The sequence below is a fragment of the Cygnus atratus genome, chromosome 2 (assembly GCF_013377495.2).
Source record: "Cygnus atratus isolate AKBS03 ecotype Queensland, Australia chromosome 2, CAtr_DNAZoo_HiC_assembly, whole genome shotgun sequence".
NCBI lineage: Eukaryota > Metazoa > Chordata > Aves > Anseriformes > Anatidae > Cygnus > Cygnus atratus.
Window position 1 is genome coordinate 119,919,949 of NC_066363.1, and position 19,236 is coordinate 119,939,184.

The 19,236-nt window shown below is 40.4% G+C and overlaps 1 protein-coding gene across 4 annotated transcripts in view; it reads right to left on the minus strand.

The window, feature by feature from the left end:
* LOC118251281 (transmembrane protein 68-like) overlaps positions 1–15,332 on the minus strand; it is a 28,898-nt gene extending 13,566 nt beyond the window's left edge. For 2 of the 4 annotated variants that reach the window (XM_050708895.1, XM_035553259.2), the window contains exons 1-5: positions 14,916–15,050; positions 10,467–10,798; positions 7,877–8,041; positions 2,663–2,856; positions 520–580 (exon numbers count right to left, since the gene is read on the minus strand). In XM_050708895.1, the coding sequence (XP_050564852.1) occupies positions 520–580; positions 2,663–2,856; positions 7,877–8,041; positions 10,467–10,797 (751 nt within the window). In that variant the 5' untranslated portion in view covers position 10,798; positions 14,916–15,050. Of the gene's footprint in view, positions 1–519; positions 581–2,662; positions 2,857–7,876; positions 8,042–10,466; positions 10,799–14,915 lie in introns of all 4 variants that reach the window. The other 2 variants (XM_035553257.1, XM_035553258.1) reach the window with 2 other exon arrangements.
* Positions 15,333–19,236: the final 3,904 nt, after the last annotated feature.

Sequence of the window (19,236 nt, forward strand, 5' to 3'; positions counted from 1 at the left end):
GACAAACACCCATCTATTAATGCACAGGAACTCCCAAAAATGAGGAAAGAGAGCAGGCAAAAGCAGTATTTTGTGAGAAACTACAGGTTTAGAGCTGCACAGTATACTAACTATGGATGAAATATCTTACAAACCCTTTGAAGACAGAGGTCTAAGCACAGAGTATTAAGAGAATATTTAAAGATACTGTCAACTGTAAACCCTTGCTTCTTAACAGACAGCAGAAGACCTAGAGTCGGTGTAGCAGACATTAGCTATTTGCCTTTTTCTGGCTACTTTTTCCTTTCTTCTACTTCTTTTTGAAGGCACATTATCATGTTGACAATAACTTAGGTGAGCCAATACCACATATAATGCTGATATTAAATCTAAATAAAAATCTCTGGATTCTGCTGGTGAGCAAACCTCAAGAAACAAGCCTATGTCAAATCTCAGATTTATATGGGGCTTATTTCTAGAGAGATAGGCTAAACACATATGGAAAAATAGACTACAAAAAGTATATATAAAATATCTTACTTATTCTTCCTAATGTCCTAATGCCTTCTCGAACATTTTGTGTAAACACAGGAATGATGGGCTAGGAGGGAAAAAAAATATTAAGAATTCAATGAAGATAACACTATCTAAAAGACTCCTACCTCACTTAAACCCAATGTGCAAATTAATTTCAGAAGTGTTTGTCATACAAGGACATACAGAGAGCAAAACAAGGATTCATTAAGTTCTTCTGCGACCTTCTCCCATGAAGTTTCGGCCTGGACAATACTGCAAGGTTTCGAATACTGCAACATTTCAGCAAGTCCATTTTCTTAAAGCAGTACAGGTTTTCAGAACCTGTGAAGCATTTAAGCTGCCTCTTGTCTAGAAGTATTTGCACATTTGTGAATTAAGCGGTTAAACCTCTTCCCTAATTTATAGTTATGCTCAAAGAATTGACAGGACTGGGACCCTAAACTTGTCTGATTCAGCTCTACTGTGCTGATTGCATTGCTTCACACATGATGTGTCATATTCAGTACAGGTCCATGAGTCACTTCTGCTGATGAATATTTGGAATGGTGTTAATATTTCAAGCTTTTATTGCTGTTTTTGAACTTGCAAACAGCTGTCAAGATTTACAAGGACTGTGTGGCGAGGGAGGTTCTACTACATGAAGATTATTAACATCAATTTACAAACAAATTATCAGAAAGAGAACTAAGATTTTCACACATCCAGATTCCTTCAAACTTTTTTTTTTAAAGCATGTAGATGAGTTAGTAAATTAAACTTTTCATACAGGTATCAAGTCGCTTAAAAATTGTTTTAAAAGTTTATAAATAATCCAGTGCAACAGTAGAGAATAAGAAGTGCAGTTGCCTAAGCCAAATGGTAATGCATTTCCTTATTCTAGAACCATCTTCTTTGGAACAGCTTACTTTTGACACAGAAATAAGAGATTTCTGCATGTACCAAGTTGGTTTATACGGCAGTAACTCTGGCAAGCAAACTGCTGAGAAGAGACAATCTAAGGAAGCTGAAGGTCCCAGTACTGACATTCAGAAACATTTTTCTTTCCAAGAAGAATTATATTCATGATTAAGAGTGCCTCCAACACTATTTATATTCTTCTGAATCTCTCAGTTATTGGGCAGGAGCGTGGAATTGAAGCTGCAAGATCTTTGTGAGTGCACAAAGGAACTGAATATACATTCAATAAAATAGATATAAGCACTACAAGCATAGCTAAACCCCAAGTATGGCCTTTTGTATGCTATTACAGTGCATTAGTAAAATCTAATCTGTTGAAAATATCCTGTTTAAGCTGTGTTATAAAACACAGCTTATGATAAAAGTGAAATACATTTAAAATTAGGTCTTAAAAGTATTCTAGTTTGGTATAAAATTCAGAGATTTAACTAGTCTCTCTTTGACAGTACCTACATATAAAACTCCTGGAGTGACAGTTTTAAATCAGGAATATGCACACCTATACACATCAGAACACATCTTTCAAGTACAAATAGAATGAGAGGGACTCTGAAAGGGTTATTAAAATAGATACAATTCAAATGTATGATACACTTCTGTGCCTTTCACAGTTGGTCCCATATAAATAACCACCTGTCTACAAGGACCCCAGACAATGCTTAATATTTGACAGAACTGAAGAGAAATAGTTCACACCAAGGAGCAGCAGCTCTTGCTGCTGCTGTATGCCCCAGACATCCCTTACTAGCATGTAAATACCAATGCAGTATATAATGCCAGTGCTTCTAGTATGAGTACAACAGCACAGGCAGGTCTGCTGAGTCACAGTGTACTTCAATGGTAGGAAAAAGAAATACTTTTGTTTTCCAGCCATTCAGATCCATCACAACCCTGACCAGGTAGGTATAAAACAGCACAATCTTACAAAGTAGAAACTATCCTGGATTTCATCTCTTATTCTTTTAAGCTCTGGATTTCCTGACCACACTATTCCCAGGCAGGTGACTCCAAAATCTTCTAACAAAAGGGACAAAAGTCTTGAAATTTAGTTAAAAAAGCAAGTAGACTGTATTCATGACACTGAGCAATGTAACACCAAATACTTGATAATCAAAACAGCTTCCCCTGGAAGAAAGAACCAGTAAGTGAGCATTTGTTTTGCTTTTCTTCTGTGAAAAGTCATACTTACCACTTTTGCATCAATGGCAACCTGAGCAAAGCCCTTTCGATTACCCCACATAATAACGTATGTTTCATCACTAAAAAGTGCTTCCCGAACTCCACCTGGAGAAATAACTAACAGATAGCCTTTCTTCAGAGCATTGGCACATGCTTCTTTTGGTCCATGCAAAACTTCAAATGCTTCAATAAATATTTTAAAACCTGCAAAGTAAGATGGTATCAATTCAGAACACATTAATTCATACTATCATTGTGCAGAAATTCCCAAGACAGAACACAATGGCTAAAATTTGTCTACTAGCCTAAAACCCCGAAGATATTGCTAGAAGGATTGGTGCATTAAGTTCTGCTTGTAAATTTCAGTCTAAAAACTTGAAAATTTATGTTTTCCATTCCAGTAAAGGCACGTGCTATCTCACAATCAGGATGAAACTGGGGAGAAAAAAAAAAAAAAAGGCAAGAACTCTGTGGCATATTTCATATATCCCTTCAGAGGAGTTAAGTCTGCTCTGGGGCACTGTCTCCTTGCCCATGCTCTACTTTTCAAATGAAGTCCAATAAGAGAAAATTCCAGCAAACTGTTGTTTTGTTAACACACAGAGTAGTCCATGCACAAGGAGATGACAAATAGAACTTAGCATTCCCTGTGTTCCTGATCACTGCAGGGATTGAATCCTCAGGTCAGTTTGAGTACCCAGGTGGCTTTTCATCTGAAAATAACAGCAGCTCATCACAGAAGGATCTGGTGAGCCCGGACTGCGTATACACATCTTAGGTGAAGATTTTTCATTTAATAAAGTCTAAAACTGCAAAGTTACATAAACTCCTCATTACCTTAAATGAGGAATGTCGTACTTACCCTGTTCTTCAATGAACAGCAGAACATCAAAAATTGCTTACAATCATCAAATGGACACATATGTGCTCAATTTAGACAACTAATCTAATGTAAAAGAACGTAACTAGCAGGAAGCCAGTCATGTTCACTCACACCAATAATTTTTCAATTTATGTAGCATTTGTGAGTACTGCATACTGAAGCAGGAGCTTCAGATCACTGAGGAGCATGGGAGAGATTATTTCTTTCTTGAAGTTTCCCACTGAGCCAAACTTAACCCGATCAACTACAAACAAGGGCACAGAACTGATCTAGTCAAGCCTAACCCTCAATAACAGATCACCTTTTTTTTTTTACCCTGAAAATGAAGATTTGTTAACACGAACAGGCATTTGTTTTGTGTACACACACAAAAGAAGGTACAGCTAAGAAGATAAAACTCTGTCCTTTTGTACACACTGCATAAACTAAGGACTCTGGAAGGAGATCATGAGGCAGCATATCGTCAGTTCATTCTTAGCTAAACTCCAATGAATCTTTGTAGGTGACATGAGCATAATTACTCCTGATTTCTACATACACACAATCAGAATCTATCCATGAGCATAACAGCAGAACACAAGCTCTGCTGTAGCTGTCTCACGGCTTGTTGTATCTGCTTTGTACCATATGTAACACTAGCAGGCTTCATCTAGTACCATTTGCACAGGTGACTCCTGAATTAGTTTTTCACATTTCGTTTCTCTCAGGTGTTTTGATTCTGGGATTTTAAATAGCTTATTTTTTATTTTTACAAGGTTTTACATTCCCAAACTCATTAAAGCTCTTTGGAATGCACCTGGGGATGGGAAGCTGCTCATCTCGCAGCTCTTTTCTGTCAGTGAAATCAGGAGAGATACAAAACAGGCATAGCAAAGGTAGAATCACGCAGGAAGATGGACTCCAAGGAGCTGTGAAAATAGCTTTCCTTTCCACAATAGACATGCAGGAGGAGCAGGGATAACACCATATGAGTCTGTCCATTTCATAGATCAGAAAAAAAACAACAAACAAACAGGAACAGAATATAGGCCATATTTTGTAATAGGGAACAGTGGTGAGGTTTCAGGTCTCCACAAAGTTCCTCAGCCATATTTTCCCCCCTTGACTTTTACTGTAAACCTTATATTCTGAGCTGTATTTCATAGTCTAGTCAGCAAATCATACTTTACTATTAATACCTCTACTCCAACAGCAGAAAGGAAGAACCTGGCAAGTCAGAGCAGCAGAAAGACAGGAATTAATCCAGTGGTCCGGGAGAAACAGCCAGGGTACTCTACACCCAAGGTAAGGGTCACCATAAGAAGCACTGGGGTAGTACCTGGCTATAGCATGACACCCACCAGGAATCTACTTTTTCCTCTTCAAGCAATAAAAAATATCCTAAACACAAAGCCAGAACATCAAGGTATGCTAATTTTTCCAAACACCAAGAAATCCAAAGTTGATTTTATTCCACAGTTCAACCTGGACTCTGCCCTTTGCCCTAGCACACTCTTCTATTCCCCACTATTCAGGAGAAGACTTCATTTTAATTCAACCTTCGAGAAATCAACATAATCCTGGGTATTACACAGATGAGAATTTAAAGGACCAGGTACCAGAATGATTTTTTTTCCCCCTGTGGCCAACATCACATATTAAAAAAAAAAAAAAGGAAAGAATAAAAAAAAATTAGCCCAAGGACTGCATTCCATGTTTTTCTGCCCCAAAAAGACAGGCAAGAGAAGCATACATAGTATTGATTTAGTATAAATTGAGACAAGCAAATGATTTCCTTTTGCATCTACCTGAAAGAGAGATGCATTAAGCAATGCTCAACAGGAATTTCCAGGTGTCTAGAGGAGTTCTTCTATTAGTTTGAATTTCCTTCCACAGGTTGCCAAACTGTATCTGTCAAGGCTTAAGCAGGGAGGAGAAGCTTGTTTGACCCCTTGCAGGCTCATGAATCCCTCAGGGGGCACAGCAATATTCTATAAATACGATCCAGTTAATCACAGTTAATTCAGTACAGAAGCACCCAGTGCAGAGGAAGCAATAAGACTGGCTATTGTCAGCTGCATACTGGCATGGGTCCAAGATTCAGATTCATGGGACAAGCCATTCCTCACAGCTATTCATAACAGATTCACAAATCATAAAAACAGAAGGATCAGTAAATCATCTGATCCAAGTGTGTCTAAGTGTATTAGGATAAAAGGATGGCCATCTTTCTGGTTTGATTCACAAGAGAAGCTCCATCTACCTACGCTGCCAGTCACGGATTACTGTACAGGCTTTGAGACACAATCCAGAACAACAATCTGGGCTCCTTGGACTTGTCTTCCCTGAACAACCTTAAATCATTCACATAATCAGAGTTATCTAGTTTGGAAGGGCCATCTAGTCCAACCTCCCACGCAAAGTGGTCCATCTGGGCCAGACTACTCAGGGCCTCAGCCAGCTGAGTTTTGAGAATCTCCAGGGATGGAGTTTGTCCAGAGTAGCTGGGGAATCTGTTCAGGTGTGTGATCATCCTTATTATAAATACCTTTCCACCCGTCTAACAGGAATTTCCTGTGTTGCAGCTTGTCTGTCACCTATCACTCTACTGCTGTACACCTTTGAGAAGAATCTGTCTCCAACTTCTCTGCACCCCTCCGTTAAGTAATCAAAGACAGCAATATCTCCACCCACCTTTATCTGTTACAGACCAAATAAATCCAGTTCTCTCGGCCTCTCCTCATTGTGCACTCCAGCCTCCGGTCATCCACTGAATACAGCTCTAATATGCCCATGTCCTTCTCATACTGGGGAGTCCAAAACTGGACACAGTACTGCTAGATGTGCTCTCACAAGTGCCAAACCAAGAGAAATAATTTCTTCCCTCAACTACACACATGCTAAAAAAGGCCAGCATGCACTCAATCTTCTTTCCTGCCCATGGCAGGCAGGTTGGAATTAGATGATCTTTAAGGTCCCTTCCAATCCAAACCATTCTATCATTCTTTGCTGCAGGGGCACACTGCTGATTCATGTTCACCTTGTTGTCCACTAGAACAAGGAACTCCTTCCTGACAAAGCCAATTTATACTCAGTCTCACCTGTACTGTCATATGGGATTATTTCATCCCAAATTCATAACTTCACATTCACTTTTGTTGAACTTTGTGATGTTTCTGCCAGTCTTTTTCTGTGAAGTTACTCTGAATACCAGCTCTAACCCTTGGAGGGTCAAATGCTCCTCCAGTTTGGTATTGCCAGTGATCTTCCTGAGGGTACACTACAACTAATATTTAATTAACAACTGTGCATAATTATTAGATTTGACTCCATATTATACCCAATAAACTAGGAAATAGATTGCATTAGTCAGATGTATACAAAAAGTTTGATAATCAACCCAAATCCTAGTCTACTGGCAAAAGCAGTTGTAGAGACAAAGACGTAACATTACCCACATGAAAAGGTTCTTTGTTTAGGGATTAAGGCTGAAATAATTTCATGGCAAAATTAGTTCTCTGATATGAACTGTTTTCAGTAAAAGCATTGCTGATGTTGTATATTAGTACATTACATAACACTCCTATAAATTCACGAGATAAATTATGAGATTTTTAGTTAAATTGTATTTAGGAAGAGAAGTGGATACTACTGTATTTTGGAAATTCAACTGCCCTTTCCTACCCCTCCAGAAGAAAAAAAAACCTAAATCTCCGCATAACTAACTTGACTTATTTCAGCATGGTTTTTCCCTAGGCTGTCCAGCCAAAAGTTTGCCCTAAACATACTTTTCATTTTCTGTACGTTTCACAGAAACTTGGACACCTCCACGGCTTTCCTCTGGGCAAGATTCTACTTAAAGTCTTCTTGGGGGTAGTCTCAACTGCCCACCATACTCAGCTGAGTGGGATACACAAAGGCATCCCCTATTCTGCCATACTAATGTCGCCAATTTTAAGGGCACTGCTTCCAGTGTATTTCTTAATCAGGTTATACACCGCTTGTTCTGCCTATATTCAAAAAAGAGGAAACACCTCATTGAAGTATTGGCTATCAATTAATACAAAGACAAACGTTTCTCCCATTACCTCTTTTTCTTTGTTTCTAAACACTTTAGAGTTGTTAGAGGAGTTGCCCAGCCAGGAGTACAACCCACCCCTGCATGGGCCAATTGCATAAACTGATTCTTGAATATGCTCTTTACAGAGAACATCTGTTCTCCAACAGACATCAACTAAATGTGTCTGAGAGTTTGTTCTGAAAGCTGTATTCTTGCACTTCAACTTTCATTATTTACATTGTAAAAAAAAAAAAAGTGCCTATAGAGTTTTCAAACTGATTGTTTATAATGAAGCATGTTACCTGGTATTCTAGAGACAAAATGATCAGCTACTATGTAGCAGAATCTCTTCTTTTCTAAAAGAAGTCTAGATACGAAATAGATAATGTCAGCAGGACAAGCTCCATGATAAAACACAAAAAGTGCAGGTCCTTCTGGAATTTTTTCATCACCATGAACCTCGTAACCTGTTAGGAATCAAAGACATAAGGGACGTCAAAGTATGATACAATTCTATCGCAAAGAAACTAACTTGCATCAAGCTGGCAAGCTGAAACCAGTATCTATTGAGAAGTGTTAGAGCAAAGTGACAGCTAAAATGTCAAGAGGTGACTTGCAGCATTTACTAAGTTGCTATCACAGGAAATACAAGCTTCATTTAAATCAGAAGATCTACATTTAAAGGAAGACAGAACAACAACAACAAAAACAACATCCTGGATCTCTTCAACTATTGTATAATTTTACCTTATTTTTTTCAGTTCGCTGCCTTCAAGGCTGTAGCCCTCTGAATCAATCATTCAAGATAAATCAAAATATGGATTGGATAGAAGTGTTGAAACACTACTATTTCAAGCTATTAGCTACCTTTCAAAGTCAAGTTGATTGCCATGAGTAACTGTTTAAGAAGATTTGACATGACAACATCCATTTATGTGGCTCTTTTTATTCCAGCATGTGAAGCTCATCTTTGTTACTTATCTCAGAGTTATACTTCCTCTATTTTTTCCATCACTAAGCACTAAAAGCTGTCTGAGGCTTTACGTGCTCAATTGAAACATACATGAACACGTACAAGTTTCTTATTGTACTTGTATTTCTCATTTAGTTAACAGTAAAGAAAATATTCAGTTAGCACAAAATAACAAAGTAGACCAGTTCAAAACATATTCAGTTAATACTGAGCAGTTTTGTTAGTGTTTGTTTTTGTTTTCTTTTTAACTGCCACTTCTGAAGTTATCAGAAGAATCCCCCCACGCCCCTCTTTTTTAAACTTCTGTCTGTACTTTTGGCTCCCCTCCCACTGTTTTACTTTCTACACCTGTGTAGCTGCAACCTATAGCAAACACACCTACCTATCTCCTCTGCCATCACAAGTGACCGCTAACTGAGCTCCCTGCCAGCTGTGGACAACCAGAATGATACCTGTGTCTAACATTTGCACAGGTTACAGGTATCACGCACCATTTTAGGGTTCTGTTATTTGTTTGTTTTTGTTGTTGTTGTTTGTTTGTTTGTTTTTCCCATTGCTGTGAGATTTCAGGAGGAAAAGTTCTTCCTGTGATATATCAATTAACCAAGTGGGGAAAACAGATATCACAAAACATTTCATTATTTAGTAAGAGAAGTGTTCAGAGAACGTGGAAGCAGCTGCCAGGGCAGAAAAAAAGTCACATCAGTAGATGATGGACTGGATAAGAATATTTTCTGTGCAAATAAAAAGTTAGGCTTTTTATAAAAAAGAAAAAAGTTACTACGGATGAAAAGAGCCGAGGCCTTAAAAAATCATTTTCTTATGAAAAAAGTAAATAGCTTTTCATTATGAAGTGAGCATTTTAAGCTCTTTGATTTTGCTGTTGATTTTGATCTAGTGTACTTTCACAGATTTGGAAGTTACATCTTAGTCTTACAAAGCCCATCTGATACAGCCGCTGCACCATCTGGCTATCAATGCCTTGAAAACCCTCTTCCCTTTGACTGGAGAACAAATAGAGATGATTTTCAAGAAGGATTTGTTCTTTATGTAAATTGCTCTTAAACATCTCTTTCTCCTTTAGCTGCATTTAGAGTGAACGGTTCTGAAAGAGGCTTATGATTTCCTTAGAAAGAAAAGCCAAATCATTTATTAAGTCTGTCTTTATAAAAGATATAATAGTAGAGGGACAAGGAACAGAGCCCTTAGTTTTGACATTCTTCTGCTAGAGAAAGTAGTTGTCAAAAATACATAGAGAGGAAAAAAAATATAAAAAGTGGGGTTCTGTAACACTTTTGGGCTCTGAAGTCAAATTAAAGTAGTAACTAGTGAATGAAACAATGCTGAGGGTTCCTTTTAGCCACTGTTTGGCATTATGTTGGTTACTTGTAATTAAATTACGCAAACGCGCAGAAATATTAGCTATTAGGTAACTGTCATTTAGCTTCCAGTGTTCATATATTCACTCAAAGAACAGAAAGAAGGTTTTTGTTTTTTTATTGCTTGCTAAAAAGTTCATGGGACATGGCAAATTAATTTGATTTTTAACAGCTATCATTTCAAGTCCTCCTGGAATGAGGAAAATCCAGTAGTTATTAAAAAGTAAAAAAGAAAAACAATTCAACAGTTTGAAAAATAGCACATATTCAGCTAGATGAAAGGTCTCAAGGTAGCAGCAAAGGAATAAAAGTGCAAGACTGAAAACTTTACATCCAAAAGAGTCCCAATTCCTTTTTCTCCCAACTCTACAATGGTTGAAGCACAACTGGCAGTCATTGATAAGCTGGGGGAAAAAAACGGCCTGAATTTCAAATTTCATCGAACAGCAACAACAATCAGATGTACATTGATAATCCTCAAAGGTACAGCCAGGAATAAGATCTTCAGCACTTTTTAATGAAAAGTCAGATCTTGCTTACCATGCCATATTCTTCCATGTGCATCCCATACGGTAGCCAACATTTTTCTTGCACCATCCCAAACGTTACCTGAATTATCTCCACTTAATTTCCTCTTCCTTTTATGAATATGAAGAAGGATAACAGTACTGTAGATAAAGGTGAGGAAGAAAATTCCTGGAAATATAAAAGCTATTGCAAGTGGAAGAAGCAACCATGAAAGGTAGACTGTATAACCCAGATAATCTTCAAGATGCTCCACACCAGTCCATTCTCCCAGTAAGTGAGCCACACAGATTAAGTAGGACAGCGATATTGGTCCTGCAGTACAGGATTCATTTCCACCTATCATCCTGTTTAATCAAAAAAAAAAAAAAAAAAAAAAAAAGAAAATGCAGATGAATAAAGCCTTAAAAAAGACAGCCATAAACCTGCGTATACTGCATAATCATACAAAACACTGATGCGTTTTATTTGTATACCATGTACTACACAAGCCAGTAGGCCATATCAGAAACAGAATGGTTCACACAGCAAAGCCATTACTTGACTCTTTTCGGTCATTTTTGCGTAGCGGAAATGCTGACAGCTCTAATTTGAGAAAGATAGAATGGTTGTTTCATCTCAAGCTATTTTCTCTCATTAAAAACTGCACATCTATTTTATTTCCAGTTCTCAGAAAGCTGCATTGATTAGTTGATTAGTATAATTTATTGTCCTACATTGTATGCAGTACACTCAAATCTTTGTCACAAGCATTTACTCCAGAAGGAAACAGTACAATCTCAAACTCAGTGCTATAAAAACCCCACCAAACGCTTCCACTAACCATGAACATACAATGACTCAGTAAGAAGATGGCCTCAAATAAGCAAGTCTTGCTCATGTAGAGACTTTTAATTGCATCTGGAAACTTATAGATCATGAAATGCAAGTCCCAGAAGACAACACAGAGAGGTTCCACAAAGGAGGAGAAAGATCACAAAAAGTCCTCAGAAAGCTTTAATTGCTCAGTATTTATTGTGTCTATGCATACGAACCTTCTTCCATGCCAGTTCCTAAGAAGTTTCAGTGTTACTTCTCTCTGGGCTGATATTTCATACTTTGTATAGTTCTGGAGTAACACATTTTTTCCTCTGATATGTAGGGTTTAGGGGAAAATTTGCTATTCACTTCATCTTACAAACCTGAGACAACCTGTATGCTGGGATATCTTAGCTAGAGTTCTAGAACAAGAGAAATATCTTTGGAAAAAAAATTCCTGGTCTAGAAAAGTTTTGGTCAAAACTTGGAGTAACCGTTAATCAAGTTAAGGGGAAAAAAATAATTTGCAATTATAATGCAGACTTGCAGAGGGAAATGGATGGATTTTAATTAAAACCAATAATTTCTGAAAGAATCTGAGGGGTTTTTTTATTACTAAAATGTGACTTACAACATATTACTGCAGAGTTCCTATGCAGAGAGACATGTATCCATCACTCCTTTACTCTTGCTCTGTTTCACAAGCAACAAGAGACTGAAATCCAGAAGATCATTTTGCTAATGCTATCAGAATCCCAATGACAGCAAATACGAAGAAACAGATCAGTTTTACTCCACACTTGCTATGAGACACTGAAGCATGCACCAGAACAGAACTCAGCTCACTTATTTCCCCAGTCTCAATTGTTCCTCCCCCATTTTGATATAGCAAGGATGTTCCTTTCACTTGTGTTTTGAAATTGGCCTATGCCCACATTGCTCCAGGTAACTCCTATTCAAGAGGAGACAGAGGATCTCCTGACAAGAGCTTTGCTCCCACGATCCATGCCTGTTCCACCAATCCAGGCTTACAAAATTCTGCTCTCCAGCACGTTCTCGAGGAAAATGAGAAGAACAGCTGATTAATCTTCATATAAGTATAAGCACATGGCATAAGTTAAAGGCACTTCACCAATTTCATGCGTGTGCATGTAAGGGGTGGCAGGGAGGATCAGTTTGGACAAAAGGATGGGAAAGAGCATGTGGGAGAGCAAGGGGAAGTTCTTTCTCATTCCAGTTGTCAGAGACTAACTCCAGAACCTCTGAGGCAGCAAACAACCACAGGAAGTCCAAAGAACACAACTTCCGAGACCAAGTAGGATTTAGGAGTAGGATTCAACATTATATTTACCAGATCGTCATGCCTGGACTTCTCCACTGGTTCCACCTACTAACCAGAGAACAGTACGTAGGCATGAGTTATGGCACAAGAGCTTTTTAAAACTTAGAGGTGGATACAGTACTTCAAAGATTACTGAAAGTTATGCTTTCCCTCCTACTACATTTTTAATTGTTTACGACTTTCTCCAAACACAACATCCTCATCAAGTAAATTTTAAGTCCTGTCCACACATGTCGGTCTTGCAAAATATCACTTGGCCTTCTGCATGAAATGTGATTGCATTTGAGGTATTGCATCTCACTGCAATTTTATAGATTTGCTTATGTATCTGCGCAGTAACCTGTAACATAAATAAAAATTCTTTGCTGCCAACCACAGAGATAATAGCTGAAGTACTGCCTTCCCTTAGGGACCATCAATTCTACTCTGAATAATGCTGTTTCCTAATCTTGAAGGGAATCATGGAATATTTTAGAGTGTAAAGAATCACTGGACAGCACTAATACAACCTCTTGCACAAAGCAGAGCCAACGAGTTAGACTGGGTTGCTCAAGGCACTGTCCAGTCCCATTTGTAGTATCGTCATGTATGGAGATCCTGCTGCTTCCCTCAACCCCCAATCAAGTGCTGGACCACCCTCACAGTGAAAATGCTTTTCCTTGATCTAGTTAGAATTTCCCTTACTACAATTTGTTCCTGTTGCTTCCTGTCCCTTGGCTGAGAACTCTAATCCCACCTTCCCTGCAACCACTCGCTAAGAAGAGCGGTAAGATCCCCGTTAATCCTTCTCATCTTCAAGAAAAACACACACACCTCCCTCCACCTCCCCATGTCTGCAACGTGCTCCAGTCACCTAACAGTGTTGGTGGCCCTTCTTTGAGTCTCCTCCAGGCTGTCAGCTCCTTTCTTGTATCGTGAGGCTCTAAACACGTTGTTTCATGAGTGATGAAAAGGGGGAAATAAATGCTTCCCTGATTTAATGGCTACGGCCTTGCCCATGTAGCCCAGCATGCAGACAGCCATCCCAACCCATGTTCAACTTACCATCCACCAGATATAGGTCTCCTCCAGCCTGTAAATTTGCTCTCCCATTAAGAAATCTGGCACGTGCCCTGATGGTCCACAGGAATGCTCTGTTTCCAAGCCTAAATGTGATTTACATTACAGCTGCACCTAACAACCTACCAAAGGTAAGGGCAGCGGGGATGACAGACTCTCCATCACCAAAAAAGCACACGCATGCCCTGAGTTGAATAAAGGCCCAACACAGTTCATATGCACTACTAATAGACAGATGTTTTGGGCTGTCCCACTTTAGAACAGTTTAGCTGATGACTGCCCAGCACCGTTAAAACTACAAAATTAAGTATCCTGCCTTCTTGAAGCACCAGGGACACTACTCTGATCGGGACCTCCTTCAAGCGAAGGAGGAGAGACTGTCCTGCCCTCCCTGTCAGAGGTGGGCTGACATCTGTCACCACCCAAACCTAAAAACTGCAGTAGAGGTGCCCTACTACCAAGTCCCAACCTTAGCCAATTTCACAGCAGAATCCCTCTGTAGTATGAAAAGACTTACTTTAGCTGGCATCTCTAACACGTTTCCTGCCACAGAGCTTGAGCCAAATGCTTATAACTTCAATACTAACTTCCTAATGGAGCAACCGATATAGACATTCACTAGATGATAGCGGTACAACTTCTCATTTGACTAACAACATTGCACGTGGACTCACACTGAAGGCTTTGCGCTGATGGAGACTGGAAACAAGGCTAACATATGATTCCTTTCGTTAATTTCTAGTATATGGCCCAGACGAGCCCTTAATTAAACTGCAGCTGTGCTCTTCAGCAGACACTGGGCTACCTGAGCCATGGCTCACCGTGTCATGAGAAGCAGAGCACCAGCACGCTGCAGTTTCGCCACATGCCTGAAAAGTCCAGGTGGAACCTCTGGAAAGCATCCCAGTGCCCCAAAAGTGGAAAGTTACTGAAAAACAACAGCTACAACACGCCCCAGCCAGCAGAAACACGCCGCCTTCTACTGTACCGGTCAGATACAGGAGGTATTTGCACAGGAATTAGCAAAGCTTCCACCAAAACAAACGAAGATAAGACGATTTCAGAGCCTGATAACGCCGCTAACAGCATCTGCGACCTAAGGGGGTGGACCCTGTAGCTCGGAGGGTGCCCCGGTGCTGTTTCGCAGCAAGAAGCGCCCTGCGGAGTCCGGCCGGAGCCGCGGTCACTCGGCCAGCCCCGGCCCCACGCTCCCCAATTACAAACCCGCGGTAACGAGCCCGGTGCCGGTACCGGTCCCCGCTCACCTTCCCCTGTTGGCCGGGGCTCCAGCTACAGCCCCGCGCCCCTCCCGGGGCCTGTTTTTATTCCTTCGCCCACCGCCCCCGCGGAGGCCGGGTGCCCGCGGGGCGGCGGGGCTCGGGCGGCTCCTCGCGGGGCGGAGGGAACGAGGGCGGCGGCGTGAGGGGGGGAGGAGGAGGAGGAGGAGGAGGAGGAGGAGGAGGAGGAGGAGGAGGAGGAGGAGGAGGAGAAGGGATGGAGGCAGCCACTCGGAACCCCGCGCCGTCGGGACCGCGGGAGCCGCCCGGACCGCTGCCTTCACCGCACAGCGCCGCCCGCAGCTTCCGTGGCGGAGGCGGCCGCCAGGGGGAGCGGCCGCCATTTGTGCCGCCGCCCGCCCGGCTCTGCTCCGAGCCCTGCTGCTGGGCTCCCGGAGCCCGGGGAGCGGCGCCGGTGCCCCGGCGGGTGCCCTGGGGATCTGGGTCGGTGTGGAGAAGGGGCAGTGCTCGGCGTCTTCGCTGCCCTCTTAACCGGGTGGTCAACCGCGCAGTGGGTTGCCTTCATTACACTGCCGGACCGTGGTTTGTGTGAGGGCTTTTGGCGAAGATCTTTCTCTGTTTTTTCAACCAGTAGGTATGTGAAGGCATGTTCATAGAATCAGAGAATCATTACGGTTGGAAAAGCCCTCCAAGACCATCTGGTCCAACCATCCCCCTACCACCAATGTCACCCACTAAACCATGTCCCCAAGCACCACGTCCAACCTTTCCTTGAACACCCCCAGGGACGGTGACACCGTCACCTCCCTGGGCAACCCGTCCCAATGCCTGACTGCTCTTTCTGAGAAGAAATGTCTCCTCATTTCCAACCTGAACCTCCCCTGGAGCAACTTGAGGCCATTCCCTCTAGTCCTATCACTAGTTACCTGTGAGAAGAGGCCGACCCCCAGTTCCCCACACCTTCCTTTCAGGTAGCTGTAGAGAGCAATAAGGTCTCCCCTGAGCCTCCTCTTCTCCAGACTAAACAACCCCAGTTCCCTCAGCTGCTCCTCATAAGACTCTTATAACACTTGTGTTCACATTCTCCTGCAGAAGCCAAGTGTTGTCATCCTTTGCTTCCTGTCAGTTGGCCTGGAACCTCTGCAGTCTGTGTGGGCTGCTCGTAGTGTCCTGGATGCTTGCTGGGACCCTTCCTGACACTGCGCACTCGGCAACTTCTCCAAAAGGTCTCCATTGACCAGAATTCATGCTTCCCACCTTCCCCATTCCCCTGTTTTCCATTTAAAAATTTAATGTGTTTAAAACTGCATATGCCTACACAACTGCAAATATTTGTGCTTAGACTTTTAAAAATACAGAGGTCTCTTTCCAGTGACATTTGAAATGGTCAGGAAGTTCAAACCTGGATTAGATTCACACTGTACATGGAGGACACAGACAAATTTATACCAGCCTTATTCCGCAGTTTGACAATTAGAAGTAAAAAGACTTAATTTTTATTCAGTTTGATTAGGGCAACAGGAAGGCAATACGATATGCAAATAACATTATCTAAACAATGTCTGGTATCTGTTTGATTGGTTTTTACAGTGTTTGGTATTTTTGACATGTTTTGCATACAACTCAACTGCTTGTTCTCTAATTATTTCCATAAACCAAAACTTCTTTGCCTTAAATCTTTTTACCCAAAGATAAGGAATATTAAGGAAATGTTGGTATTCCTACCACAGAGTAAAGTGCAGTTGCTATATTGAGGGATTTTTTAAGGATTTTACTGGGGAAGGATTTTTTTATTTTTATTGTTTTGTGGGGAGGGAGGGGTTTGGTATAGGAAAGGGAAAAATAGTAATATATTCCATTATAGAAATAACTCTGGAAGAACCCTATGAATACAATAGACTTCATTTTTGAAAGTTAAAAAAAAAAAAAAACACAACTGGGATTCGTTGGAAATAACGTTAGGGTTGTGCTGATGTTATGTATTTGATAAAATTGGTGTAGGGACCTCATTCACATGCAGACTACATTCAGTGTATGTCTGCTAATATGCCTGGACATGAACAGAAGTCCAAACCACACAGTCCAGAGTAGTTTTGCCCTTCAGCACAGCTTGAGTCATGCTGCTTTAGTTCTCATACTCTACTCCTGAAGTCGTGCATGCTGTTCTGTGCAGTATCTCACTGAATTTAGTATTCCTGAATCTTAGCAGTTTGGACATGATGTTTTAAGCAATGTTGACATAGATTTGACTGTCCTGAAGCCTTGGATATGATTCCGGGATCTACTTGTTATATAAATAAATGCAATAAATAAGAGGATATTGCAGTTATACCAGGCTTGGTTCCAGACATACAGGTTTATTTAGCTACTGCACCAGCTGGACTGAAATTCAACGGTTTTCAAAACAACAGCACCATTCTGACATCACCTTTAGGTAAGATAAATTTAGCATCAATTGGGTAAAAAACTCTGTGTCTTTGTCATGCTTTTTTGACTATCTTTTACATTTACATAACCTCCTGGAATTCTGAACTGGGGTTGTTCCATTGTGTATTTTTATAACTTTATTTACATTATTGAAAATTTATTTTTCCAAATCTACCAGAACTTTTTCCCCTAGTGCAGCATCTTAAAAAGTCATAAACGTGTTTGGTTTGGAGATGACCAGGGAAAGGTCATCTCCATTTGCTGGGTTTTGATTTCTCTTTTTATATATATTATAGAGAAGCTAGAAAATTTGCGTTGTAGCGGTCTCATCTCATAGGCAATTACAACTGTATTTTTATGAAAAGAAGCTCTACTTTCTGCTAGTTTCTGTAAGTCCAGTTTCTAGTTCTAGTTGCTTTATTAGAGCAGTTCTATATTAGAATTCTGTATTAGAACAGTATTCTAACATGCTGGGGGGGGAGAAGGGGGAGTTTAACTATTTTTAGTAGAAAAATCAGTCTTATTCTTCATTCAAAACCACTTGGCTTTCTAAATAACATTTTTGTCCATCATCCTGAGAACCCACTAAATACTCTAAGACAACTATGACAGAAAAAAAAAAAAAAAACAACAGAAAGTGAGTTTCACTCCATCTCACTTCAGATAAGCTGTAGATAATGTAGGGATGCAGGTGTAAGATGAAATAGCCCAGAAAAACTTTGAGTTTTATTAACAAACCGTTCCGAGCTGTCTGAGATACAGAAGCTCTAGGCTCAAATCCCCACTTTGAAAGATAGCCATTGTTCTGATTACATATCCTCTATCCAAGGCTAATGCTTTTTTCCAAGTTGCAGCGTGGCCCCTACCATCAGGTATGAGCACATGGAGTTTGAAAGTTGTGTTACTTTCAGAATACAGATGACTGAAGCATATTAACTGATGTTAATGTGCTTGAAAAACAGGATAGGATAGAGAATGATGCTGTCTAGTCCTTTCACATGGTTATGTGATACAAGGAATGCTTTTAGATTTATTACTCCTAATTCCTGTTGCTTTATCATCTGTGTTTATTTTAGTACTTCATAATCCTTTCTTTTAGTTCATTTTCTCACTTGAGTTAAGCTCAGACTTTGAATTTTAGCTTATATTGTTGGAGTGCATTATACACAGCTTCATGGTTTGAATTCCTATTCATGTCCAGGCATACTAGTCACCATCTTGATTTGCTTTAGCTTATCAACTCCTATGCATGTTGTATCTCTGCTGACAGAAAAATCTGCCTGCCTGCGTACCGCAGTTATAGTTAAGGGGTTCAAGTAAACATTCTTATGTTCTATGACAGATCTGAGTTTTTTTTCAGGATAGGATTCTTGTCTTTTTGCTCAAGGGAAATAAGATTCTTCAAGGGATGCTCACCTGCTCCCTTTTTCAGATATGGGAGGAATATTTATAGAGAAGCAGCATGAGAAGAGAGGTTTATTTTAACCCAAAAAATGGATTTAGTTTTCTGGTGACAACAGGCTAATGTTATATGTATTTTCTTAGATGCCACATAAATTTTGGGGATGTGCAGGGGCAAGATATGAAAAGTACAAGAGGAAAAATTGAGGCACAAAAGTTACTTTCCTTCATGTTTGAAGTTAAGAGACTTGGTTGCTTTTAATGGCACATTGAAAAGATTACATGAAGTTCTCCCACTCCCACCAATAACAACATCCCAGAGCTTGTAAAAACATGTTCTGTTTTGTAGCAAGTTTCTGTATTCTGAAGATTGTATTAGGAAGACAACACTGCCTATATCCTCCCTTCCAAGCAAGCACTTAGGCTCAATCCATATGGGAATGGACGTGTTGCAGTACTGCATTTTTAGGCAAACCACCAGTGGTTACAAGCCTCAGGCCTGCGTTAGATAAGCTCCCCT